The sequence below is a fragment of the Chelmon rostratus genome, chromosome 13, assembly GCF_017976325.1.
Source record: "Chelmon rostratus isolate fCheRos1 chromosome 13, fCheRos1.pri, whole genome shotgun sequence".
In the NCBI taxonomy this organism is placed as follows: Eukaryota; Metazoa; Chordata; class Actinopteri; order Chaetodontiformes; family Chaetodontidae; genus Chelmon; species Chelmon rostratus.
The window spans coordinates 11,415,065-11,443,031 of record NC_055670.1 but is presented as its reverse complement, the minus strand read 5'-3'; the positions used below and the strand labels follow the sequence as shown (position 1 = coordinate 11,443,031).

General features: G+C 43.1%; 3 protein-coding genes and 1 long non-coding RNA gene across 4 annotated transcripts in view; 3 read left to right on the top strand and 1 right to left on the bottom strand.

Annotated features, from left to right (window-relative positions):
* The window catches only part of frmpd4 (FERM and PDZ domain containing 4), a 25,190-nt gene extending 8,576 nt beyond the window's left edge, over positions 1 to 16,614 (top strand). The window contains exons 3-17 of the mRNA XM_041950583.1: positions 4,947 to 5,107; positions 5,373 to 5,475; positions 6,750 to 6,795; positions 7,699 to 7,803; positions 8,834 to 8,941; positions 9,326 to 9,457; positions 10,020 to 10,139; positions 10,321 to 10,457; positions 10,784 to 10,910; positions 11,135 to 11,224; positions 11,322 to 11,504; positions 11,675 to 11,807; positions 11,892 to 12,869; positions 13,732 to 14,940; positions 15,395 to 16,614. Coding sequence (XP_041806517.1) covers positions 4,947 to 5,107; positions 5,373 to 5,475; positions 6,750 to 6,795; positions 7,699 to 7,803; positions 8,834 to 8,941; positions 9,326 to 9,457; positions 10,020 to 10,139; positions 10,321 to 10,457; positions 10,784 to 10,910; positions 11,135 to 11,224; positions 11,322 to 11,504; positions 11,675 to 11,807; positions 11,892 to 12,869; positions 13,732 to 14,940; positions 15,395 to 16,614 — 4,852 coding nt within the window. The remainder of the gene's footprint in view (positions 1 to 4,946; positions 5,108 to 5,372; positions 5,476 to 6,749; positions 6,796 to 7,698; positions 7,804 to 8,833; positions 8,942 to 9,325; positions 9,458 to 10,019; positions 10,140 to 10,320; positions 10,458 to 10,783; positions 10,911 to 11,134; positions 11,225 to 11,321; positions 11,505 to 11,674; positions 11,808 to 11,891; positions 12,870 to 13,731; positions 14,941 to 15,394) is intronic.
* LOC121616007 lies at positions 4,764 to 27,967 on the bottom strand. Its single transcript, XR_006007288.1, has 3 exons — positions 27,852 to 27,967; positions 26,432 to 26,856; positions 4,764 to 7,887 (listed from the first exon to the last, which is right to left on the bottom strand). It is a non-coding gene; the product is annotated as an uncharacterized LOC121616007 (long non-coding RNA).
* tlr7 (toll-like receptor 7) lies at positions 18,489 to 22,078 on the top strand. The gene is made up of 2 exons (XM_041950584.1): positions 18,489 to 18,612; positions 18,919 to 22,078. Exons 1-2 carry the CDS (start codon positions 18,598 to 18,600, stop codon positions 22,063 to 22,065), a joined length of 3,162 nt encoding a protein of 1,053 aa, XP_041806518.1. The 5' UTR covers positions 18,489 to 18,597; the 3' UTR covers positions 22,066 to 22,078.
* On the top strand, positions 22,439 to 27,138 carry LOC121616005 (toll-like receptor 8). Its single transcript, XM_041950586.1, has 2 exons — positions 22,439 to 22,568; positions 23,845 to 27,138. Exons 1-2 carry the CDS (start codon positions 22,566 to 22,568, stop codon positions 26,929 to 26,931), a joined length of 3,090 nt encoding a protein of 1,029 aa, XP_041806520.1. The 5' UTR covers positions 22,439 to 22,565; the 3' UTR covers positions 26,932 to 27,138.

Sequence of the window (27,967 nt, the reverse complement as noted above, 5' to 3'; positions counted from 1 at the left end):
GGATTTCATCTGGGAGGTTTAAAAGATTCACAGTTGCCAGTTTTCTAAAAGGACGAGTGACACTGCAAAAAAGAAAAGAAAAGAAAAGCCAATACAAACTGGCTGTGATTGCATAATTTTAAAAAAAGGTTGTGTGTCAGGCAGGACGACTAGAACCGCCGCAGCACCAACAAACTGCGAGCCGCGTCAAAGCAGCCTTTCAAAACAAGAGTGACAGGATATTGCTTTTGGTAATGAGCTTACGCCACTTTGTCCAAAATATGCTTTATGAAAACAAGAGCAACAATAGTCTTTGTGCAGTGACAGTCAGGCCAACATTTCTCCCTGCTCATCTTTGTTCATCTTGTTAACAGCATAGCTGACAGCGCGGCGTCTGACTGCTGTACAGAGCGTCGTGGAGCTACACTAGCAGCTAATGAGTATGATTAGGGACCATTAGATGCATGGCTGTCTGCACAATGGGAATCCAGCCATGTTTAGCAGGTGGCCTTGCAGGGGAGGAGACAGTACTCTTCCTGAATGCACAGGTCCATATGGTTTTGGTTTGTGCACAATCTGTTGCGTTTGTCATGACGGAGGTGAAACTGACACACAAATCCAAAGTAAACGTCGCTTAGAGGGACCTCCAGAAATGTGAAGCGGAAGAGATAACTGTGCAGTCATTGTTGTTATGAGCTGTCGACTAGTGACTGTCAGATTTCTCTTGTTAATGTTGGCAAGCATGAGGACAAAATGTGCCACTTTAACAGGTATTAAACTATATTGCATGAAAACAGATAAAAGATAAACACTTTCTGACTCGTTTGTATGGAGGCTCGAGTGTGCCACTGAATTAATTCTGGACTTGAATGTTTAATTCCAATCAGATGTTTAACTGATACATTTAAGAAACCACTCTGGCTGAGTCAAATGCTCGTTGCACATAAATGATACAATTAAAAACATATTTATAAAAAGTGTTACTAAATGCACAATTAGTAATCTATTTGATATTCTGGCCTCTAGCTTCAATGAGCCGGAAACATAGACTTTAAAACCAATATAATGTAATATTATACAGAATATCGTACAGGGCCTGAAACAATGGCATTTGTAAAGAATTGCTTTTATTTAGTTTTAATTTATTTATTTAGTCTGTGCGTGTTGACAGTGTTTCCCACCCTCACATTTTTATCCAGTCCATACAACACATCCCCTGCCGCTTTCACAACAGAGAAATATAATAGTACATTTCAGGGCTAATTATTGCTAATGGAAATTGAATTTGTTAAATAAGCCACCAAAGGAAATGAAACTTATTTGATCTTATTTGCCACAAAGGCTTTTTTTTTTTTTTTTTTAAGATGATAAAATGACTCCTGAGATCACCTCAGGTAAATATGGTACGGGGAAACCCACTGAGCTTATTATTCTTCATTCCACCTCCACCTTTTCAGTCTTGTTACTACAGGCTTTGCACGTAGCATTGCCAGCCTCGCTGCCTGCCAATACTCCTGTGCCACACTGCAGTGAAACTAGAGACTGCTGTGTTTTTTTTGACCAATTAATCAATGCGTTCTTTCAAATACGTCACTCCGTTTTCCGAATGTGTCTTCCTCTCATTTTCTCTCCTGGACAATTATTAGACAATTAGACACACAGTATATGCAGAATTACAAAACTGATTGACTAAGTGTGTCGAGTATCCACATTAATTTTGATATATTGGGATTGCAGGTTGTTTGTTTATTCATTTGATTTTTTACAAACAAAACCGGAAAACAGCATGTATAAAGCTAAATATATCTGACCTCATTGCATCCCACTTTAATGAAATTTGTATGCCGAAAGAGAGACGATGCTGTATTTATCTTCTGATTACACTTTAATGCAGATGTTTTACCGAACTCATCAGTGGAAGGCTTGGGATTATGTAATTTTTAACTGAAACAAGAGGATAATAACTTAATTGCAAAAAACACATGTATTATGGCCTCCGCATAATACTCACGCACTGCATATTATATACGCTTGTATTATCATCTAAATTGAATCAGTACCACATTACTTTCGAGGCATTTGTCTAATTACCATAAAAATAAGATTTGCGGCCCCTGCCAGCATGCGTGCGCCAGCGGGTCAGATTTTGTACAATATTTGGTGGATTCTTTGTAACAGAAAGACATGTTTCTTTATAAAATACAGGCTGATGTCTTTTAAAGAATACACAACTTTAGTATTTTTCAAATGACCATTAATTATTGGTATAAAGACTCTTCCTCATTCTTCCTTCCTTTGTCGTGCAAAGGCATACAGAGCAAAACAAGGCAGTGGGAATAATGGTAATGGGAAGCAGTTGGATATTTAATATTATTGTAGCTCCTTTTACATCAGATGTACTACCCTTGTTCAGCTTGAATAGAGAGCATTTTATCTGGAACTAAAAGAGGAGACTCTATGGTTCATTTAGCGCATATTTCTACTGTTTGACATGAGTTGTAGACCTAAAAGATTAAGGTGGTTCATTTTAAGGCTCAACAAAGTCTGTTCCCCCCGTAGCTATTTGCTGTAGACCTTTTAACCTCTTTCCAAACAATAAAGGCTCCCTTTAAGTCGAATTGGCTCGTAAAGTCACTGTTTACAGGCTGGTTGTAATATTTATCTTACTTTGTCCCACATTCTTTTCTTTTGGATTAGGTTTACTTAAGGATTACGTTTGATTTATACATCTAAAATCTCTGTTTCAACTCTGTAGAGGTGAATGTGAGAGTGCCGCAGAGGAGTGGGTTCACTTGTAGTTCAGGACAGATATTCAAAAAATAGAAAAATAAGATTGAAAAAAACTGGTAGAAACATTCCTTCCACCGCCTGTTGCCTTCTGGTATCTGTTCAGCAGCTCCATTTTCTATCTGAATGACACATCACATGTTCTTTTTTTTTCTGTTTAACAACTCTGGGAAAGAATCGTTGAATCCTCCTCCAAAATATCAGTTGACAGTCACCTCGCATTGAACATCTTGTTGCCCTTGTTTTTCATAGTATTGGGATTGCGATTGACAGATCTCACTGTGCCTTTGTGCCATGAAAGATTAATTGTTAGTATTTAGTGCTGAATAGTACATGTGTCAAGAATAACTGTGAATTACACACTGTCTGCCCACGGCTTTAATTAACCAACATTGTTGGCACCATACGGAGCTGCTGCTGCTGCTGCAGCCAGAAAAAGTGGAGAAACATGGTTAAAACTCTGAATGTGTGAAAGCTACATACAGTTTGCGCAGTCCTCTGAGCTGAAGAAGCTCAAGGAATTATAACCATATTGCAGGGATGAAGAAAAATGCATTGATTAGGGTAAATAAGGTCAAAGTTGTACAGTCTTGCCTGGTGGCGGCTGTTGAGAGGAGGATTCTTACAGTCATTGAGATAGCAAACCACCAACTCAGGCAGTCAGGAGGTCTCAGCAGCATGACGCTCCACATCCTACCTGTCCTGCATCTTTATTAGTGTGGCAAGGCAAAAGCCTGCTCTGTGACACATAACAGTGTGAGTACTACAGAAACCTGCAGCTGCCTCTCGATAGAACCCACAGTGCATATCTGCAATGTGAGGACACAAACATCAGAGCTTGATTACCGTCGCCCACACATTCTATTTTTGCAGCATTGCTCCTTATTTCAAAACAATATCTGCCATCCAGTCTTTAACCATTTTATTGATTTAGACACAAGGTAAACAACCGTTTTCTGTACAGTTAGCAGTTATATTTTTAGCTGTATTCAGTCTGAGTTGCAGTTGTAATTGTTTTTATTATATTATTTTGAAATCAACTGCAACTAATGATGATTATTTCCATTAACAATTAAGGAAAGGGAAAATGTTTCATGGATGTTCAATCAGTGTTGATTGTAAATGTAATCAATTGATCTCCTGCTCGGGGAGCCATGTGTACCATGTACCAGAATGCACTGCGTACAAGCTTCGCCCACTGAGCCAGCTAGCTGCTGGGTGCTAATCAGAGTTACATAACATTGCCAAGCAAATTAATTCCTGTAGTTTGATCTTTTCTTTTTCACACATACTGTAGTTGTATTGCTACCCTCAGGGCAGGTCTATCAAGTAATTTTACATACAGCTGCAACACACGCACAAGCTAATGCTAGCTGAGCCAGCACTGCAGTATGAAGCACATAAAGCAACAGGAAAAACTAGTTACATGCATCCAACCTATGAATGTCATTATTCAGTTCAGGTGAGGCTTAATGCTCACACAGTGTCTCTCGACTGTCCCGCAATATTACAGCATCACCTCAGCCTGGTGGAGTGCAACAGCTAGCCACGTTAGCCATGCACCATGCTAACATCTAGGTCAACAGGCTAACCTATACACTGATTGTACATTAACATAAAATGTGGCATATTTTCTTTAATCATTTGGTCCATAGAATGTCAGAAAACTGTCAAAAATACCCATCACAAGTTCCCAGATCTTGGGATGAAGTCTTCACGTGTCTTGATTTTTTTGGACAGTCCAACACCTAAAGATATTCAGTTTGCAACGATAGAACACACGGAGATAATCGGCAAAAGTCACAGAATGTTTCCAGCTTTTGCTGAAACTTTGACTTCATCATGAGTCATTTATCAAAATAGTTATTGAATACCCTGTTAGTCAACTAATCGATTAATCAACTACTCGTTTCAGCTACAGTGGAAATTACTGCATGTTTTGGGTCATGAATACTCAAAATTCGAATTTGTTGTTGTTCTTTATATGTCCTTTTAATTTTAAATTTTAAATACAGCAAACATTTTCATTGCAAAATTTGTAATATTGAAATTTACACATCTTTTTTTGTAGATGCACTAATAGTGGTTTCACAATACTGCATACAAAAGCAGTGTTGTACAATGTAAGAAAAACAACCAGTAGCAATGACAAAAACAAAACATGTCATTTCCTCCCACAGCCACATCTCCCAGAGCAGCTCCCTGGAGGAGGTTCGTCTGGACGGGGACAAATTTGTGCCACCAGCGCCCCGGAAGGTGGAGATGAGACGAGACCCGGTGCTTGGCTTTGGATTTGTGGCAGGCAGTGAGAAACCTGTGGTGGTCCGCTCAGTCACACCAGGTAAAGTGCCTGTGAGCTCCAATACAACAGTGACTCACTCGATCCGTGGCTATTATCAACACATTCCCAGATGAAATCCCCCTAAATTGTAGCCAGAAAGGGAGAAATTCACTCAGTCCGATGATTCATTGATTTTAACAGCACTCAATGAGTAAGCATTCATTAAAGCCTTGAGCCACAAGTCAGGAAACCAAGACTATCAGGAAAAATGGCCTGACTGTGCACAGTTATTACTACTTAACTCATGTTTGGTGTGTGCTGGCAGGGGGTCCATCAGAAGGCAAGCTGATCCCAGGGGACGAGATCATCATGATTAATGATGAGCCAGTCAGCTCAGCACCCAGGGAGAGGGTTATTGACCTTGTCAGGTATGACAACACACTAAGGTGAGATGCCATTTGCCTGCTGTTGTCGATAAATGTACAGTGCCTAGAAAAGCTCTTCACCCTTCTTGGAAGTTTTCATGCTTTGTTGTCTTACAGCGTTGAATCAGAGAAGACTTAATGTGTCTTTTTTTGACAAATATTAACAGAAACACAAAATTGATCTCTACAAGTCTCTACTTAATTAATGACAAATATGAAATACAACACATATTTTCACTCCATCTAATTGTGGAGCAGCCAGTTTGTTTAGAAGTCACATGATCAGTTAAATGGAGATCACGTGTGTGTTAAGTTGTGTTAGATTACAGATGTAGTATAAGTACATCTGTATTAACCTCACATGCCAGATGGTTTGTTAAACAGGGGCCATCTGGGAAGTCGTCAATGCAAACTGGAGAAGGGCAGGCGCTTTCACAAAAATACTTTGCAGGTGATTGGATGAACCATCCAAGAGAGGCGACCACGCCCACTTAGGAGACAGGAAGTGTATGTCATTTCATACCACTGACGCAGCTTGTAATGGATAACCTGGTTGTTATGGAGCATCTTTGCGTGAAGCCTGGCAGGATGGATTCAGATGTTGCCTCGCAAGGTAACATCTGTATCTAGAAGCTCCAGCTTTTGGTGAGTCAGTATTGTAACGTAAGGCACATTCAATCCCTGATGACTCAGCGCTGTAAATGATAAACAATGAAGGCTCCTGAAGGGAGGTAAATACTTTCAGCATGGAATTAGTCCATCGTGATTTATATTTTTTTCATTGTGTTGTCATCATTTCATGATAAAAATTATTCATTTTGTTGTTACAAGTATTTCAGTTGGACATTTTTGTGGCCACCTGCTCCATGCACGGTGACTTAGCTGTACGCTGGTGTTGATGTCTCTTCATGCATCTCATTAGATTAATATCAGTGACACAGCTGAGTGGCTGGCTGTGAGCGTTTGGTCCTCGTATGACCTGTGCTGCAGTCTGTAAACAGTACATTAGCACAGGGAAAAGTGCCCATGTGGCCACTCCTTCACAGCTCCTGTGGCCTTGAATGAGCTCAGTCTCTGCAGTAAAACTCTGCACTGTGGAAGCAAGACAGGGCTTCCTGGAGCATCACCGGGACACAATGTTCCTCCTGCTACTGTCCGCCATGATGTCTCAAAAATAACACCTGAAATATTTCCAGATTTCCCATTTTGTTTGCCTCGTTTACATTTCCTGTTAAAAATGAAGCATTCAGTAAAAACATATTTTTTGTGTCTTGCAGGAGCTGCAAGGAGTCCATATTGTTGACCGTTGTTCAGCCGTACCCAGTGAGTTTCTCTGTCTTCTATGAATGAAATCGAGTGCCCTCCTATAGGCTGTTTGTTTGCAGAGCTGATTTTTTTTTGACTCCATGAAAACAAGTCATTAATCATGCCATATGCTTGTGCTGGCACTGTATCAGTCCGGCCTTAGCTGAGTGTCAGAGCCCCGCTAACTCAAAGAGAGTCCAACTGCTGCACTCTGTCCAATTCGTCTCATGTTGTACTGTCAGATCCTCGCAAGACCTCAGCTGAACCTGCCGCATCAACGTTTACCATCAGCCACAGAGCACCAGGTGGTGGTGAACATACGGTGCCACGAGCATATACATTCAGCCTTTCTTCACAGTTCACAGAGAACAACATATACGCTGTTTCTTTTCTGCTAATTATCTATATACTGCAGCAGTGATTATAGTGTTTTATACCATGCAACAATGTAATGTCTAAACACATCCACTCATCGTGCATTTCAATTTACCATTTTGTTCATGGTGTTTTCAGAGGCTCAGCATGATGAGTGTTGAGTCTTTAAAAAACAGCCACTTAACAAGTGGCTTAACTTGAATGAGGATTTGATTTGCAGGAAAAAAAAGCATGGATGTAGTATTCCACAATACTCAGAGGACCAAGCAGCTCTCATAATCCAGCCTGTAATTGCTTCCGTTTAGCAGCCGTTTCTTTGCAGCCTCGATGACACACCAGCAGTGAGCCCCGGCGTCCTCCCTCTCATGCCCTTACACAGAGCCACCTTAATTGCATCAGCACTGAGTGCAGAAATGGGAGGTTGTCATGTTTTAAGAGGGGAGCACGTCCTTGAATTGTGGGCTTGAGCTGAAAAAAATACATGACTCGTCTCCAAACTAACTGATTGTCCTTTAAGCTTTTTTTTCTCCTCTTTCCCTCCAAAAGTCGCCCAAATCGGCATTCATCAGCGCAGCCAAGAAGGCCAAGTTAAAGACCAATCCTGTTAAAGTCCGCTTTGCTGAAGAGGTCATCATCAATGGCCAGGTTCCCGTAAGTCACACTGGACACCATTTCGTTCCAAACACATCAAGACTCTGAACAGGAGGCGACAGCTGCGGAGTTGAGCTCTAAAAGCTGGCGTAGAGCAGAGGGAAAATATTAGAAATCACGAGCTGTAAAAATGAAGACACGCATGAGCAAGAAATGCACCTTCTCCTCCTATTTCTTTTCATCACACTGCCATCATGGGGATGAAATAGAGAGCATGTGGGTATGACTGACAGAAAAAAGGGGGACGCTCTCACAGAGAGCTTCCCTGATTTGTCGGATGTGTCACACAGAGAGGAGGCTTCTTCACGAAGCAACCGCAAAGTAAGAAGACCATCAAGGAGGCATATCCTCTGAGCAAAGAGGATGGCAGCATACATGAAAGCAGACAGAGATTATTAAGGAAGGTGCATCATTGTGCTACTTGTATTACTTTCACCACTGTTTTGGCTGAATGAAAAATGGCAACGAAATGAAACGAAATGTGAAGGAGTCACAGGAGGTAGCATACATGTTTAAAGGAATTAAATGTGGAGAGTATGCTAATGTGCTTCATTGCAGAGAGTTAGATGAGAAAATCGCTACCGCTGCAGCATCTGTATCTGTTAAATATGAAGCTACAGTCAGGAGAGCTTAGCTTAGCATAAAAAAGCACTGCTTACCAGCACTTTTAAAAGCTCACTAATTAGAATATTGTTTGTTTAGCGTGTAAAAACGAGTCTCTACAAGTCTCTATGCTAAGCTTGAGCAAAGCGTCTCCTGGCTGGGGCTTCGTAAATACCTCACAGACACAAAGGTGGTATGAGTCCTCTCATCCCAGCAAGACAGCAAATTAAGCATCTTTCCCAAAATGTGGAACCATTCCTTTACTTTTCCTTTAATCCTCAGTCGTACTGAGTTCCTGAATGTGCAATCATTTTCTCCTGCAATTACTGAATTCAAACCCAGCTCCCATGCACTCCCAGTCTATAAACAAGCCTCAATTCGAAAACAGTGAGATTTGTTGATGAGATCATTCTTATTCCATCCTCAGGAAACGGTGAAGGACAACTCTCTTCTTTTCATGCCAAATGTTCTGAAGGTGTACCTGGAGAACGGGCAGACTAAATCATTTAAATTTGACAGCAACACATCCATTAAGGTAGGTGCCGTAAAATAGCCTTGTTTCGCTGTGAAATGAGGTTGCGTAATCTACAGTGATGTTAATGTCCAATGTTATTCACAGTTGCGCTGTGCATGTGCAAACTCCTCTCTTGGAGCTTGAATTTCAAGTAGGATTCTGACAAAACCATGTTGAACTTCATTAACTGTGCAGCAGAAAGTACATGGTCAGCACTTCACATTTCCTTCATCAGTTGAAACTGTGATTGTGTGGTCAGTAGTGGTCACGTTTCTATTTTTTTTTTTTTTTTGTATGTGCTCAGCCGTTAAAGCGATTTATGGTCACTGCTGAGCATGAGCATACTGCTGCATCTGCATGGGACTCATGTCGTATTAACCGTGACTCTGTGTGTGTGTGTGAAAGGATGTCATCTTGACCCTGCAAGAAAAGCTATCCATTAAGAGCATCGAGCACTTCTCTCTGATGCTGGAGCAACGAGCCGAGGGGTCGGCCAGCAAACTCATGCTCCTGCATGAGCAGGAGATGCTAACTCAGGTGAGACAGCTGCCTCGGCCGCTGAACAGGAGAGAGGCAGTTCACTAGTAAAGCTGATGGAGGATATCACCCCTGTCTTTGGTGTAAAGTATTTTTGTATTCATGCTGTAGTCCAATAGGAGGAAAACCGCAGGCTCTTTGTCAGTTTGACTGGTCATACATGAAGGATGTTGAAGGAATAGTTGGATGTTTTGGGAGATACTCCCTTTCTTGCCAGGATTCAGAGAAGATCAATATTTATTTGTCCCTCCAGAAAACCACTACTTCTTGTTTTTACACTCCCTTTGTGATCTTTTTCTCCCGGTTTCTAGTCTTTCTGCCAAGCTAAGCTCCAGCTACATATTTAACGGACAGATACGAGAGTGGTATTGATCTTCTCATCAAACTATCGGCAAGAAAGCAATGAGCTTCCCAAAATGTCAAACTGTTCCTTGAATCCCTGTCAAATTTGTACATTAATCCTGACAGACTCCACGATTTCAGTTCATGTCGAATGTTGCTTGTTTTGCGGTTGAAAAACTTGACTAATGGGGCCGTCCTTATCTCCCGACTTGTGCTCCAGGTGACGCAGAGGCCGGGGTCACATAAGATGAAGTGCTTCTTTCGCATCACTTTTGTCCCGAAGGATCCCGTGGAGCTGCTTAGGAGAGACGCTGTAGCATTTGAGTACCTCTATGTTCAAGTGAGTATCAGCATATGCAGATAACGCATACAGTATAGTTCATGGTGACAACACCTCAGGCCTAGATCCCTGTCTAGAGTTGAGTCTATAATAATGGCCTCAGCAAACACATGGCTGCTGTCGTTGTGTTGTTGTCTGAGGTGTAACCTCCTGCTGTCCTCTCCCTCTGCGGCTCCTCCAGAGCTGTAATGATGTGGTGTTGGAGAGATTTGGGTCAGAGCTGAAATACGACACGGCCCTCCATCTGGCTGCCCTGCAAATGTACATCCTAACCATCAATACCAAGCAGTCCCAGAAAGTTTCCCTCAAGTATATTGAGTAAGTAGATTGGATTGCACATTGTGCCACATGGGCAGGATTTCATTTTGTTGTTTCTCATGACTTACTCCATTTGGAGAGGATGCTACTGAGTCCAGAATGCTGTTACACAACATAGCAATAACGATCGCTCTAGTACAGTTCTGCTGTGATGCCAGAAGACACGTCCCCGCTGGTTAGTTCATGATTGTGATAGTGGCCTGTCAGTTAATCAATGCACAACCTGTGGGTGAAGTAAATCGATCACCGGTCAGAAATGATGACTGGACTGTTTTTGACAGTGATTGAGTGACCTTCTCTAATCTTTATGCATTGCGCGTCTGCAGGAAGGAGTGGGGTCTGGCGTTGTTCCTGCCTCCTGCTGTGCTGTCTAGCATGAAAGAGAAGAACATCAAAAAAGCCCTCACTCACATCCTCAAAACCAACCAGAACCTGGTGCCGCCTGGTAAAAAGGTACAGTGTGCTACCTCTTCCTTTTCCTCTCTCGGGGCCTTGCACGGCGTCTGAAAAGACTCTTGACTACCACCTAGTGTTGAGTTTCAAAATCATGGTGCTGGGTGGTCCCTTGAACAGATAATGTTGCTCCTCAGTTGAAGCTAACGTTCTGCTGTGAATAACTCGTTGAAATGATCTCAGCTTGTATCTTATCCCACGTGTCTTGTTTCTCTCCATTCCAGCTGACCGCCTTGCAGGCAAAGGTGCATTATCTGAAGTATCTCAGTGACTTGAGGCTGTATGGAGGACGGGTGTTTAAATCCACACTAATTGTGAGTGAAAACGTCTTGTTTTTTCATATTGCGAACATGCCGTTCATTTGCATGCAGAATGGTGATATATGTGCTGACTCTCTCTTCCCTTTCACAGCAAGGCGAGAAGCACACAGAGGTGACATTGCTGGTGGGGCCCAAATATGGCATCAGCCATGTGATTAACACCAAAACAAACCTGGTGGCACTTCTGGCTGATTTCAGTCATGTCAACCGCATTGAGATGTATACAGAAGATGAGAACAGGGTTAGAGTGGAACTGCATGTTCTGGACGTAAAGGTTAGTGAGCCTTCAGACTTTTTTTTTCATATATTTTCTATTGCATATTTCTATAGTTTTGCCCCAAGAACACAAAGTCTGTTCAGCAGTCATTATAACCTCATTCTACAGCCCCCGCTCTCCCATTTGTATTGTACTCATTGTCATCTGCTTATCTGCCTCTTTCACAGCCCATCACTCTCTTAATGGAGTCTGTTGATGCGATGAATCTGGCCTGTTTGACTGCTGGCTACTACAGATTACTGGTGGACTCTCGGCGCTCCATCTTCAATGTGGCCAAAAGCACAGACAGTATGGAAACAAGTATGTCTGAAGTTATCACAGGGTGACTCATCAGAAAGTGTTCTGTTAAAATAGACCTGCCTCAATTTTGGTTCCTCTTTGCAGGCCATGCAGCGAGAGTAAAGCAGAACTACCAGGCCATCGAGTGCACATACAGCACACCACATAAAGGATGCGAGGACAGAAACAACCAGAGGTGCAGCCAGGACTATTCTGACGTGGAGTGTGAATACCTCGACCACGGGAGAGGTGAAGGCCAGCCAGTCTACATAACTGAGATCCACCAGCCACAGCACTCCATGCACATGGCAGAGCGTGTGGAGTGCTGCAGAGTCCCTTGCTCCCAAACTTACCTCAACCTCCCAAGGCCCAGACCCCAAGACTCCTCCAGGAGTGCAAAGGTCTCCTTCATATTTGGAGATCCTCCCTTAGACAGTGTAAACCCCCAAAATCTGGGCTACCAGAGACTGATGGATGAAGGACCAGAGATTTTAGACAATCACAGCCCCATGTATAGGCGTCTCGAGGAGGACTGTAAGATGATGGATGCCATAGAAGACGGGGATGGGTATCAGTACTCCACCAAAATCTTTGGTCCTGCAGAATGCATCGAGGAGCCGCTGCTGCACGACATCTGCTACGCAGAGACAACAGATGACGCAGAGGATGAGGATGACATCAGCTGTGAGGAGGACATGGTGATGAGTGACATTGACAAGCCCATGCTACTCTCGCTCTCAGGGTCCAGCGATGACATCATTGACTTGACCTCCCTCCCTCCCCCACCGGAGGGTAATGACGAGGAGGACAATGACGTACTGCTGCACTCTCTTAACCTGGCCATCGCTGCTCCTCCTCCCGGCTTCAGGGACAGCTCCGACGAGGAGGAGCAGCAGGGGGCCGGGACTCGAGCCCAGGGGGCCTGCAACGATATCCCGGTGTCTCTCATAGATTCAGTGCCCACCCACAGAGCAGAGGGCCACAGGGAGCCTCTAAACGACGCGGTGGTGTCCACCTTACAGGCACTCGAGGCCCTGGCTGCATCTGAGGAACAGAGTCCAGCCCAGTCTGAGAGTAGCACAGGTTCTCCTTACACTATTGTAACGTTCATCCATTAACACCGCACATGTTCCAGCCATTCACTTTTGATTTGTTGTTGTCGATTTTTTTTTTTTCAATAAAGCCCATTTTGTTCTATGTTTCCATTTGTGTGAGTATTTCTTCATTCATTTGAGCATACAAACACTTTCATGTTCATTACAGCATCCTTCATTTGTCAGGATTTGTTGTTGTTTTTTGCATCAGTTTTGTTTGATTTCTCAACTGCACGCTGCACAAGGCCAGTGAGGTTTGTCGCTAATATAGAAAAAATGAAATAATTGAATTATTACAAATAGTCATCCTCAGCTTTTCCAGCAATATTTTATAGATGCCATAATTTTAGGACTTGGAATGCTACTGGTAAATTACATTTACTAATTGTCAGTGTTATTCCAAAGTAATCGCTCACTCCTCTTCTCCCCTTTCATGCAGAGTTATAACCTTGATTCCAAAAAAGTTTGGATGCTGTGTAAAACATAAATAATGAAAACAAAATGCAATCGTTTTCAGTCAGCAACAGCATTTTTTGCTGAGAATCAAATTGAGAATAAGCAGATATTCACAAAAATCAATGAAGTTGATGAGGTGAAATGTTGTATATATTATAATATATATAACATTTAACATTTATATAATATATCTAAAAGGCTTTTGCACTGTTTTCAGTTGAGTGTATTTCGGAAAGGATTAGCGAATGATCACATTCTGTTTCATCTATGTTTTACAACGTCCGAGCTTATTTTGGAACCAGAGTTGTCATTACCATTAACCATATGTGACTAATTTTGTTCATGTACCGCAGATGAAGTTGTTAATGAGATGTTTGTCTTTCTGTGGTACACAGGTGTAGAAATATCACGAGCATTTAGTCCCGAGTCCTCAGATTCTGGCAACGAGACAAATTCCTCCGAGATGACAGAGAGCTCCGAGCTGGCCACCGCTCAGAGACACTCGGAGAACCATCTGAGGATGCATGTAGCCATGACAGAAGGGTACCACGCCGTGAGTGAGGAAAAGACAGAGGTCCCGGCACCTAGCGACGGTGGCGCGACAAGTATGCAGTACAACCCCCAGGAGCATCAGGAGGAGGAGGCGAAATCATCTGCCGTCGCCTCCTCCCAGATTTTTCACTCAGATGGTGGCGAGATGGAGCCGGAGACAATGGAAATAAAGTCAGTCAGTGAATACTTCACTAAGATGCACATGGGCTCAGTAATGAGCAGGCAGAGAGGAAAGCAGAGGGAGGCGGAGAGCCGAATCCAGGGAGATACCTGTGAGTCCTCTGATAGATCTCACATGATGTCTCCAGACTCCGCTAAAGAGGAGCCCCCTCACCTTGTTGGGAAGTATAACGCTTTCACCGTGAGAGATTCCTATTACATGAATCAACTTGATCTGGGGCGAACTCACTTTAAAGACCGGCATCAAAAATGGCAGCAGAGAGTGCCTGGAAACAAAATGGCAGAAAATCTCTCTCCAGAATGTGTGAATGAGTCACAGGCTTCCCACGCAGACAGGTTGACAGTAAAAGGAGAGAAGCAGGACTCAGATGAAAGAAGCCAACACTTAAATGCTCATCTCCGCTCCCCGTCCAAAGGGCCCATCTCTGCAGAGGGAGACTCCACTTCACAAGATAATGAGCAGCAGCAGATTAAGATGCCGCCGTCCGAGCAAGACCTCGCGCGGCTATACGAATACCACGTGAACAAGCGCATGTCATCGATACAGAGCGAAGGCGTTCATTCGCTCCAGAGCTCACAGTGTTCCTCCATAGACGCCGGCTGTAGCACAGGCAGCAGCAGCTGTGTCACTCCCATGGATTCTCCCCTTTGTGCCACAGACAATGTGCATGTACTGTCAGAGTCCTCGCTCAAGGGGCTGAGTTACGTAACTGCTGAGGAGAGAGCTTATGGGCCCCCAGTCCAGGGGAAGGCTGGCCATCCCATGGACCCCACCCTGCTGAGGAAGATCCATGCAGCTACCAGTGCTGAGCCCGGGTTCGCACCTACACGGGACGGCAGTCACAGAATGCCCAAGATAAAAGAAACCACAGGTAAAACTAAACAGGAGGGTGCCCTGTCTTACCTGTTTCTGTGTAAGTGCAGGAACAGAACAAAAGGTCCATTTACTAAAGTCACTTACTACATGCAAATAAAGGCAGGAAGACATATTATACAGACATGATAATAGCTTGTTAATACTCTGTTTGCATCTCAGCATCAAGGGGTTGCATGTAGACATTGATGCTTTAACGGGTCAAAACCAAAAATGATGGGAAACACAATACATTCCTGCCTTTAAGTGCCTGCAATGAGGAGATTTCTTAAAATATCACTATTGTTCTTTTCATCCATTTTAACCTTCAGGAATTAAGATAAACAGATCATCACATATCATCATTTCAGATGTATATAAATATTATTATTAACAGAATCTATTACAGAGGATGCGTGGTGTAAGGGAGATGCTTAACAGTTCTCTTTGTTTTCCTACTACCCCTAGTGTAGCTTGCACACAGCTGAAGAGGACTGGGGAAGAATCATCTTTAGCTCTCTGTCATGAGACCAGTACCACCACCACAACCATGTCACCGTCATCATTAAGAAGTAGCACAGAGCCGAGCGGGCTAACACAGGCCAGCCACGCGCCCCACCCACACGCCCTGACTTTCTCCTCAAGCAGATCTTCACGCGGCCCTACATCAGGCAGCCTCAGGAAGCCACGCAGGGTCCGGATGCTCAGGAGGAACTGGAGCAGCATAATGCCAACTTCCAGGAGCTTAGAAGCGCTGTTCGATAAGACCAAAGCCACACTTACAGGGAGGAGCCATGGTAAGAATTTCCAGTCTCAAGATCCCCCAAAAGTACAGAGGATGTTCTCTTCCAAAACCTTGCCCAGGAGCTTGTCCCAGGGCTCAGTCGCATCCAATTCATCTGGTAGAAGGCTCCCAAGAGGAGCCTCCCCCTTGCTGCCGGAGTCACCAGCACCGAAGCTGGACACAGGTACGTGGAGGTGCCGTGGGCCGTTCAGTCACTGCTTCCTGCAGAGAAAGACAAACGCTGATGGTGATGATGAAGACAGAGAGGCGCCCTCACATGCGCTGGTATCCGTCAGCTCGGCTTCTTTCAGCTGCAAGGGAAACGCAATGTTGAAAGCCGTCCATAAAGCCGAGATGAATGACATGAGCCTAAAGGCGAGGCTGGCTTGTGTAAATTCCATGAAGGGAAAAACCTACAGCCTTCACACAGGGTTCGCACTTGCACGGAAGGATGCCTTAGAGATGGCCGGCGTGTTGCGTTCCAGCGTCGGCCGCTTGCGCAGAGGCGAGAAGCCGGAGGTCGACGAGGCCGACATGGATACGTTCTCCCAGCTGCTTCTCATGCAGGCCAAAGTGCTGAGCAGCGCCTGCGCTCAGATGGCCGTGGAGTACGGCAGCCCGGAGGAGTTGCTGCTCACTCTGACGCACAGCTTCCACACCCTCTGCTGCCTAGCGCAAGCCTGCATGTCGCTCGTGGAAGGCCTGGGCATCGAGAGCGAGCGGCGCGAGGTGGTAGCCAAGGTGGACGAGGTCGTCATGAACTATGTGTGTCTGCTGAAAGCTGCTGAGGTGGCTTCGGGGGGCTCCCCCAGTGACCAAAGTGTGAATGCATTGACACATCACTCTGCCACCATGTCTGCTATTATAAACACACTAACTCACTCACTGAAAACACTGCTCAACAAATAAACTGTTGCTATTTTGTCCTGATTATTGATTTTAAAGCCATACATAAGAGACATGGGTTTAACAACCAATGTGAACTGCTGTGAAAGAAAAAGAAACTTGCCTTGTGTATACAATATTTTATTATGTAAAGTAAAAATAAAATTATATGAGTCATTAAAGTTTTAAATAGATTATATTAAGGCCTCTATGAAGAATCTTATGACCCTCCTCTCAAGTATATTCTCTAATATTACATAATAGGGATTATTTTAATGATTTATTGGTTATATTAGGGGCATAACATGTAGATTATTACAACCTTATTAGTACCTTGTTTATAAATTGTAAAGATATATATTATGTTGAAGAAATGCATAGACTATATACAGCTCTAGACAAATCATTGCACAGGACAAGACGATCAATTAAAAGTAACACATGACTTTTTCATTTGCTGGATTCACCTTAATTTAATGAATACTTTACACATGAACACTGAGTACTTTCCTGTTACTTTTTGTCAGCATCATTAAAAAGATTAAAACTTTTAAGAAGTCTTATCTCAAATACTTTTCGTCTGTTTGTGTTTTCATAAACATGAGTTCGCGTCAGTTTATTACCAGCCCCTCACACAAGCCGTATTTTTAGATAATTTCGCAGTGGTAGCCTACATTCATGGCACATTCAGAATAATTCATTCTCTTTCCAGTTGACCTGTGAAGCATTAAAAACAGAATAACAGGCTGACAGAATGACTCTTCTCGATTGTACAAGTTTGCTCAGAAAATTGCATTATTCATACAGAAAAGTTGCTTGACCTATGTTTAGTTTTATAACTATATTTAATCATTCATGATTTTACTATTTACTCAAGCCTGAGTGTTGGTAATGCTTTTTCAATTAATAATGATGATGGCCCATTTCACTTGTGGGGCTGGAGAGAGTGTTTGCAGTGTTGTGTGTGAGAGCAGCCAAGCACACGCCGCATGATGCTAATGCATCTGTGAGCTAAACGCTAACACCAGCATGCTAACATGCAATTTTTGGATCGACTTTGATGGCAGCCCATCGAATACGTGTCAAGACATTTCACTCTGAACCACAAATGTCAACTTCACGTGACGCAAGAGGAAAAGTCAGGGGGGTCACCAAGGATGTCACATTTTGTGCCGACCCGCCTGGTGGATGTTGCGATATTTCACAGGGAGCGATGCCAGAGGTCAGAAGTCAATACAAATACAAGTCGATAAAATTCATCCTCTGGGGACCACGAATGTGCATCCAATATTTGATAACAGGCAGGCCGACACTGCAATCAATAGAGCTAAAAGGCCACTTTGTCATCATGCCTTTTTTCTGATCAGGCAAATGTTTTCATCCAAACACCATGTCTATTCCTGCTTTGGGTGTCTCAAATGAAGGGCGATACATACATACATACATACTGGCTGAACAGGATCACAGGTGAGAGTGATTGTTACTCAGCCATAGAGCCACAAAGTAGCCTAGCTTAGATTAGCGTGTTTACCATGTAAGATGATGAACCTCTACACAAGCATAGGTTTCACTTTCCCCTGCAGGCTAATCAGAAATGAAACCGTTCTTTTCACTGGTGGTAGCCACTGAATAACCCACAGCTCCTCCAGCTGTGCCATTATGCTACACTATAAGAGCCAGAGACTATTATCCTTCATCCTGTCTATCCTACAGGTCATCGCCATAGTTATCTTAGCATGAAGCACGTGTTTGCACCATTACATAACAAATAGCAATCAAAACTGTTACCACACAGACACTGTAAAAGATGGAAGTTTTGGATGTGTGGTTTGACAAAAGGGAAGTGCTTCTGAATAATTATATACACAATGTGCTACCCCAGCCACCTGCTACTTTCACCTCTTCACTGAACATCAATATTGCAGTGTTACAACGTTCTGTTAGTGCTCGATCTAACTTGACAACAGGACTCGTAGCAGGACCTCTTTTCAGTCTCTCACATGAACAATGCTCTTCCGCCTGGTGAGTATCAATTAACTTTGTAATATACTGTATTGTTTAATATTCACATTCATACTATAAGTAGTGAAATGGCAGGCTGGTTTGATCAGGTGGGAGGTGGAAAATGAAACGCTAGCTTGTACCAGTCCCTAGTTTTCTTATGAAGCAGCATATCCTGTGCATACCGTACTCAAAATGCTGATACTAGCATGTGACTCTGATTGATGTGTGCATTAAGTGTTCTATGAGTAATGTGTGAATGTAGCTGCATTACTAGCTTTCCACCTGCATGCATTTCTCAGTGAACCACCCTGTGTTTCTGTACAGATGTGTGTGGCACTGCTGGGCCTGTGGTGCTGTCTCTCCATGTTGACAGCTAGGATTTTTTACCCAAAAACTCTGCCGTGTGATGTCAGTGAGGCCGACAACGGCAGTGCAGTGAAGGTGGACTGCACTGAGAGAAGCCTCAAAGATATCCCCCGGGGCATCCCAAGAAACACTACCAACCTGACGCTCACCATCAACCATATTCCTGAATTAAACTCCACCTCCTTCCGAGGTCTAGAGAATCTGACTGAGATTGACATGAGGTGCAACTGTGTCCCCATCAAAATCGGCCCCAAGGACCGCATGTGCACAGAGAGTGTGGCGATAATGGAAAATACTTTTACCGGCCTTAGGAATCTGCGAGCGCTGTATCTAGATGGCAATCAGCTGTACAGCATACCTAAAGACCTGCCTTCAAGCCTGATTTTGCTGAGTTTGGAAGTGAATCACATCTATTATATTTCCAAAGCAAACCTCTCTGACATCAGAAATGTTGAGATGCTTTACCTCAGTCAAAACTGCTATTATCGCAACCCATGTAATGTTTCGTATGACATAGAGGAGGGTGCATTTTTGCAGCTTAACAACTTAAGGCTGTTGTGCCTTAAGTCAAACAACTTATCCTTTATCCCACATCAACTACCCACAAGTCTGAAGGAGCTGTATCTCTACAACAACAACATTCAGAGCGTCACTGATGAGGATTTCAAAAACCTAACAAACCTTGAGATTCTGGATATCAGCGGAAACTGCCCTCGATGTTACAATGCTCCCTTCCCCTGCTCCCCGTGCCCAAACAATTCGCCACTTCAAATCAGCAAGACCGCTTTCAAGATGTTGACAAAACTTAAGACGCTCCGCCTGCACAGTAACTCTCTGACATCTGTGCCGTCTGAGTGGTTCGCCAGCACAACGGAGCTCAGGGTGCTCGATCTCTCGTCAAACTTTTTGGCAAGAGAGATAGGAGTCACCGCTTTCCCACGCTTCCTGGGCAAACTGCAAGAACTGGACCTTTCATTTAACTATGAGCTGCAGAAATACCCTCAAACACTGAGGCTGAGCAGCAGTTTCTCCTCCCTCAAATCCCTGAGAATTCTCAGAATAAAGGGCTTTGTGTTTCAGCAGCTAAAGCCAGAGAGCATTGCTCCTTTAAAACCTCTCACAGGCTTGGAGGTGTTAGATCTGGGTACAAATTTCATTAAAATGGCAAACCTTAGTATTCTGATGGAATTAAGAAGTTTTAAAATCATCAGTCTGTCTGACAACAAAATATCTTCCCCCTCTGACGGCCAAGATGCTGTTGGTTTCTCTGGAGGAGAGCCTTTGCGCTGGTCTCCCATGTCTGCTGCTTCTGAGTACCAAAATAAGGAAGTGAGAGAGATACATTACTTCAGATATGATGAGTATGCACGCAGCTGCAAATACAAAGATAAAGAACTAGGAGTTATTACATCCTTTGTCAACAAAGAATGCAGTCAGTTTGGCAAAACCCTGGATGTAAGCAGAAACAACATATTCTTCTTGCATTCGAGGTTTTTAAATCTCGGAGAGCTGAGGTGCCTCAACCTGTCCGGAAATGCAATGAGCCAAAGTTTGAATGGCTCTGAGTTCGCCTATCTGACTAATTTACAGTATCTGGACTTCTCTTCAAACCGCCTGGACTTGCTCTACTCCACTGCATTTCAAGAGCTGAAGAGTCTGGTCATCTTGGACATAAGTAACAACAACCATTATTTTGAGTCTGAGGGCTTAACTCACATGCTTAATTTCACAAAAAACTTAAAAAATCTCAAGATACTGATGATGAACCACAACAAGATCTCTACTTCCACGAACACAGAGCTGGAGAGTCAGTCTCTGGAGAGGTTTGAGTTCAGAGATAACCGCCTAGATATGCTGTGGAGAGATGGGGACACCAGATATGTCAATTATTTCAAGAAATTACTTAATCTGACTGTCCTCGACATCTCTCAGAACAACCTCAATTTCATTCCACCGCAAGTGTTCAGCGGCCTGCCAGGCAAACTGTCTGAGCTCTACATCAAAAACAACAGACTAAAATCCTTCGCTTGGGGCAGACTGCAACTTCTACATTCTTTGCAAGTCTTAGATCTCAGTGGAAACAGCTTAACTACTGTTCCACGCATGCTGTCAAACTGCACCAAATCTCTCAGGAAGCTCATTTTACATAAGAACCAAATCCTAAAACTCACGCCAGACTTCCTCAAGGACGCCTACAACTTAAAATATCTGGATCTTAGCTTTAATCACATACAGCACATTGACAAATCTAGCTTTCCAGATGATGTTGTTAATCAGATGGACATGCTGCTTCTGCACAAAAACAGGTTCTTGTGCAGTTGCAACGCCACTTGGTTTGTTGATTGGCTCAACAGGACCACAGTCCCCATCCCCAGACTGGCCACAGATGTCACCTGTGCCTCTCCAGGGGCGCAAAGAGGTCATCCCGTGGTCTCAGTGGACCTGCTGGCCTGCCAGCACAGCTACCTGTCAATCATCCTCTACATCCTCACAACTTGCCTCATCCTCAGCTCCCTCACCCTGTCCATCTCCAGCCATCTCTTCCTGTGGGACTTCTGGTACATCTACCACTTCTGCAGGGCCAAGCTCAAAGGCTACACCCGTCTGTACTCCCAAAGCTCCATCTATGATGCCTTTGTGATATATGACAAGGAGGATCCTGCGGTGTCAGAGTGGGTGATGAAGGAAATGTGCGTTCATCTGGAGGACCGCGGAGACCGCCGCCTGACGCTGTGTCTGGAGGAACGAGACTGGATCCCCGGATGCCCCCTGATTGACAACCTCTCCCAGAGCATCCACAAGAGCAACAGGACCGTGTTCATTCTCACCAGCAGATATATTAAAAGTGGAAACTTCAAGACAGCTTTCTACATGGCCCACCAAAGGCTAATGGATGAAGAAAACGATGTTATCGTTCTGATATTCCTGGAGAATGTACCTTGCAATTCAAAGTACCTGAGGTTAAGGAAGAGACTGTATAAGAGGTCTGTGCTGGAGTGGCCGACGAACCCTCAAGCCCAGCCATACTTCTGGTTCAGCCTGAGGAGTGTATTAGCAACGGAAAGCCACAAACAATACAACAACCTCTTTAAAGAGACACTGTAAATACACTGTAAGACATAGCTCCTCCTTTCATGTAAGCTTGCTCTGAATGTACATCTGTATATGAACTTTAATGTGTGCACATTTAAATGTAGAAAAAGAACAGTTTTGTAATATCAATGAATTTTGAATCGCCTGTTTACCCCCACTCATGCCTGGCAAGCTTTGTCATCTGCACTGAGATAGCAATCAAACTGCCGGCCCATGATGAAATAGGGAAATGAAACAGAGGTACTTCTTCAATTGACGTGCTACTTCTGTCCCAGGGCTTATTTTGATGTGCGAACTGGTCAATTTGTTACTGTTGTAATTGACTACAGCAACATTGGGGATTTCTTTAAGTGTGCTGTTTATTAAAATGGAGAGCACAGAGATCAAGTAGGACATTTTGACTTGTGTTGACTTGATGACACACGCACAGGGGGCATAGATTTTTACCTGAAGTCCATTTTCCAGTGCCAGAAAGTCACCTGCTTTCAACGAGCCAATACAACACATGCACAATGGTGAGTTTTATTGATTCAAGTTTCTCTGTGTGTTTTTAAGCTTTGCTCCATGCATAGCAGAGAATAGATTTATCTGCTCGAAATGAACTAACGTGTGACTCATCAGACTTCTTCCTCAGCATGTGTTTGTGGATTTACTCGTTACCTGCATTTGCTTTTTTAATGGATGTTTCTGTAATATAAACTTGAATGATTCTGTGCGTATGTGGTTTTGTGCTAAGAACTTTACAGCAAAAGATACTTGTACTGCTACTTGTACTTACAAATACCAACTGTGTATATGTTTGACTCCAAAAACTTTTTTTTTTTTTGGATCATGGAGTGTTCTAGAGTAAATACAGTATATTAAACTTTACTCACAGCCGTGTGGGGAAATACCATCTTTGTTCTGTCAGTATCACTGCTCATTTTTAGAAAGTAACAGTTAGCCACTTACCAAGCAGCAGTCTGGAGGCGAACCCAGACAACCTCATTTTAAATAAAATGCCGTGTGTCAGGCTGAAATTTCAGGAAGTAATTCCCTCAATTCAATAATTCATAAGACTTTTTAGAATATAGCCATATTTAACTCACTGTATCATTCTGCTTTAATGAAGAGCTGGAACAACTTCATACAGAATAAATATCAGTGTGGAATAAAACACTTTTGACAACCTACAGCAACTAATGGGGCAACTGGATGTTAAAGAGAGATTATGCAGCTTTTGGAGGAAGAAATAATTTACTCATTTAGATATTAGAAAGTAGAATTCATAGCAGTAAAACAAACCATTGCTCAGTACACTCAGGAGTTTTGCTGATTAAGTCTTAGCTGGTCTTGTATGACCAGCAGCTTATGGTGGCTAATGTTAGCTAATGATCACACTTTCGGTTTCTGACATTACTGTCACTTCAGTGACTTTATGATTTTTCTTTACTTGTGCCACTTTTTGCAGTGTAGTATTTGGTGTTTATCATTGTCCCACCACAAAGTCTTGCTGTAAGGGGCTACCAGAATTCACAATTCTGAGAATATACCAGGAGTGTTATTCCATTTGAGTGATATTTAATTTACAGACTACTGCCACCTGCTGGATACAGCTGGTATCATTCTGAAAAGTACTTTTCAATACTTGAAGGACAGGTTCACAATTTGTCAAGTATGTCTTAAAACAAGAGTGCCCATAGGTGTCCATACATGTATGCTCATTAAAAATGAGTGATGACTGATGATATAGTCTGTTTAGTCATACTGTATAAATTCCTTCATTTGACTAATTATATTGTGTATCTACAGAGTGTCACACGGTGGATGCGCTTGCTGCTGTTCTGTCTGTGTTGCCATTTTGAGACCCAGCCTGCTGCGTGTGTACCTACGTGGATGTTGCCCCAGTTCCCTTGTGATGTCACAACCTACAACGACTCTCAGGTCCTCTTTGACTGTAAAGGGCGCCATCTGCATAGCGTACCTGACGGCATAACTAGTAATGCAACCTGGCTCAACTTATCAGAAAATTACATTAAGAATATTTCAGCTAATTCATTCTCTAACCTGTGGAATCTGACTCAACTCAATCTCAGCTGGGCAAACAAGAACAATGCACTGATCATTGCTGCGAATGCTTTCAAAAATCTGACAAAACTGCATGAACTGAGACTGACTGGTAACTGTCTAAACGAAATTCCCAGCAATCTCCCACTCAGTGTGAAAATCCTTGAGCTAACCAATAACAAGATTATGTCACTGGATAACAGGAGCCTCGCTGGCTTGACGAACGTGACACATTTATTCTTAGCGAGAAACTGCTACTTCTGGAATCCTTGTGGGAAAGTGGTTACGATTATGGACGACAGCTTTGCGGATCTGACCAAACTGCAGGCTCTGGACTTGTCCCTCAACAACTTAACTAAAGTTCCCAAAGGATTGCCCAAATCATTACACACATTAAAGATGGGTTCGAACAAAATAGAGTACATCTCTGAAGATGATTTGCGAGGGCTACAAAATTTAAAAATCCTGAAAATACATGGGAACTGTCCAAGATGTCAAAATGCTCCATTTCCCTGTGTTCCTTGCCAAAACATTTCTCTCGGTATCCATCCTAATGCATTTCACAGTTTGACACAGCTTGAGATACTGAACCTGGGGGGAAACTCCCTGAACCACCTGAAGCCCTCCTGGTTTGAGAGGCTGAACAAGCTTAAACAATTGTTCCTGGCTTTCAACTTCTTGCTAAAAGCAATTACTGAGGAGGCATCATTTCTAACTTACCTTCCCAAGCTGGAAAAAATTGATCTCTCATTCAACTTTGCTCTCAAGTACTATCCTACCACAATAAATCTTTCAAAGGAGTTTTCAAATCTCGTATCACTGAGAACTTTGCATTTGGAGGGTTTGGTCTTCCAGAATATTGGACCAGACACACTCAAACCTCTGTACCAGCTCAAAAATCTGTCTGCACTGAATTTAGGCACTAACTTCATTATTCACTCTGATCCAACCATATTCAGCAAATTCTCCCACCTGAAAATGATATACCTCGCAGAAAACAGGCTGTATCCCATTCCAGCGCAAAGTCCCCCACATCCAAGTGAGGGATACAATCAGAGGTCGGGCCTTTCCATTTCATCGCTCATAAAACCCCATCCAAAAGATTTCTCTTACGAGCTGTCGCACAGCCTGGTCAAGCAAGAGTGCTTCGACTCCGGACGAGTGCTCATCCTCAGCTCTAATAATCTGTTCTTCATTTCTCCAGAGCAATTTAAGGGCTATGGGAATATTGCATGTCTCAACCTCTCAAGAAACGGATTTTCAGCAGCACCTAATGGAACAGAGTTCTCCTCGCTGCCTGATCTGACATACCTGGACCTGTCCTTCAATAAGATTGATCTGGCCTATGACTACGCCTTCAAAAACCTAAAGAAACTACAAGTACTAGACCTCAGCTACAATGCTCACTACTTCAAAGCATTCGGGGTGACGCATAATTTAAATTTTACAAAAAACCTGCCAGCCCTGAGAGTGCTGAATATGAGCTATAACTCAATTTACACACTGACGACAAAACAGATGTACAGCAAATCATTGGCAGAACTTCAGTTTACAAATAATTATCTTGGGACTCTTTGGAAACAGAGAGATGGCTCATATACAATGCTTTTTACTAATCTTACTAATTTGACAATTTTAGATATATCCTACAACCACATTACAAAGATTCCAGACGACGTTTATGAATATTTGCCACGTAATCTCACTAAACTCAGCATAAGTCACAACTCACTTACTGATTTTACATGGGACAATCTGAGGTTTTTCCATCAACTTCAAATTTTAGACCTGAGCTTCAATTCTTTAGTTAACGTGACAAGAATGAACTCAAACGGCACCCACACTTTGACGTTCCTGGACCTGAGTCATAATCACATTTTCCACTTGGACAATGGCTTTCTAAAGGGTGCAAAAAGCCTGAAGGTTCTTAGCCTTAGCAACAACAAACTGACTATCATCAATCAATCCACCTTCCAACCGAAACCTGAGAACCAGATTCAGACTTTATTCCTGCACGGAAACCTGTTCCAGTGTACCTGTGATTCGTTAGATTTCATTCTGTGGATTGAAAACAGTGACATAAAGATCCCGAGACTGACCACAGAGGTGACCTGTGACACACCAGCAAACCAGAAGGATAAAGTTCTGATATACTTTGACATTAACGAGTGTGTGAATGGCAGTCAGGCCTTCTTGATGTACATTCTCTCGCATTTCTTCATTATTGTTTTTATGGTTGTGACAACAGTTGCTCACTTATTTTACTGGGATGCTTCCTATGTCCTGCACTATGTGAAAGCTAAGATGAAGGGATACAGCTCCTTCAACTCACCAGACAGTGCTTATGGTGTCTTTGTGACTTATGACACCAAAGATCCACATGTCTCTGATTGGGTGATGAGGAATCTGCGAGTTAAACTGGAAGAGGAAGGAGAGAAGCAATATCCTCTGTGTCTGGAGGAGAGGGATTGGCCGCCTGGAGTCCCGCTGGTGGATAACCTCACTCAGAGCATCCGATACAGTCACAAGACCCTGTTTGTCTTGACAGAGGGATACGTTAAGACCGGGGTTTTCAAGCTGGCGATGTATCTGGCCCACCAAAGACTGCTTGACGAGAATGTGGACGTGATCGTGCTGCTGATGCTGGAGCCTGTCCTGCAGCACTCTCACTTCCTGCGCCTGAGGAGGAGGCTGTGCGGGAAAAGTGTGGTGGAGTGGCCGCGAACAGCTGCGGCAGAGCCCTGGTTTTGGCAAAACCTGAGGAATGTGGTCAGAGTAGACAATCAGGTCATATACAACAAGACTTATTCAAAGTACTTCACCAGCCACTGAAGGCCAGCTCTCTGACAATGATTTGTGACTTTACGATGTGGACAAAAATATCTGGAGCCTGGTTTTGAAGTTTATGTTTTTGAGACTTTAATCACTCAGCCTGGGGTGTAAAAGAAGACGGATAAAGACCTTATTTCATAATGGCTTTCTAATACAATAAGAATGATACTGAATGTGATTTATGTGTAAAAAAAATGTGTATGAATAAATAAGGTCATTTCAAACCTGTTCACTGTTCACTCTGTTATCTGGTCTCCATCTAACCTAGAAAATATCTTTGGTCACGAGGTCAACCAACAATTTTGCAATTTATTATAAGAAAAAATGCACTGCATTTTCCTTTATTTTGAGTGATTACTGGTAGTTTGCTATTAGAGAATTCTATTAATGACTTAAAATAAAAACCTGCACGACCAAAACTCTCCGCAATGATAGAACTTCTCAATGTCCAGACATAATTCTGATGTATACTCATAGCTAAGGGCGAGTTTTTTTTGTTTGTTTGTTTGTTTTTTACCAAGGATGGAGACGGCATGGCCCGCCCTACTCTGCCTCTGATTGGCTCACCCCGATCATGCCTAAACCTCACAAACACGACCGACAAAGTTTACAGAGTAGGGCGGGTCGTGACTCCGCGATCCTAAGTTAAATAATAATAATAATAATAATAATAATAATAATCTACATATCCCTATCTACGCCTCGTTGCTTTACTTCCTGGTTATTACTTTGTTTGGCCGCACGGTGTCGTCCCTGATACAGTGCTATTAGTATGAAAGTCGAACCTAAGCCAGTTAACTCGATTATAAATCACTTCTTAGCACAAGTTTTCAACACTTTGCGCCACAAACAAACACCCGGATCCGCCAAGAAGCCTTCTACGACGGGCGGGAGGAAACTGATAAACTGATTTCACTCACCTCATCTGATGCAGGTGGTCGCAGCGCACTAAAGGCGGTTAGTTTTCCTCGAGTTTAAAGCGCAGATTTGGCTGAATGTGAAATGTGTTGAAGATATATCCGGCCTTCGGCTCTTA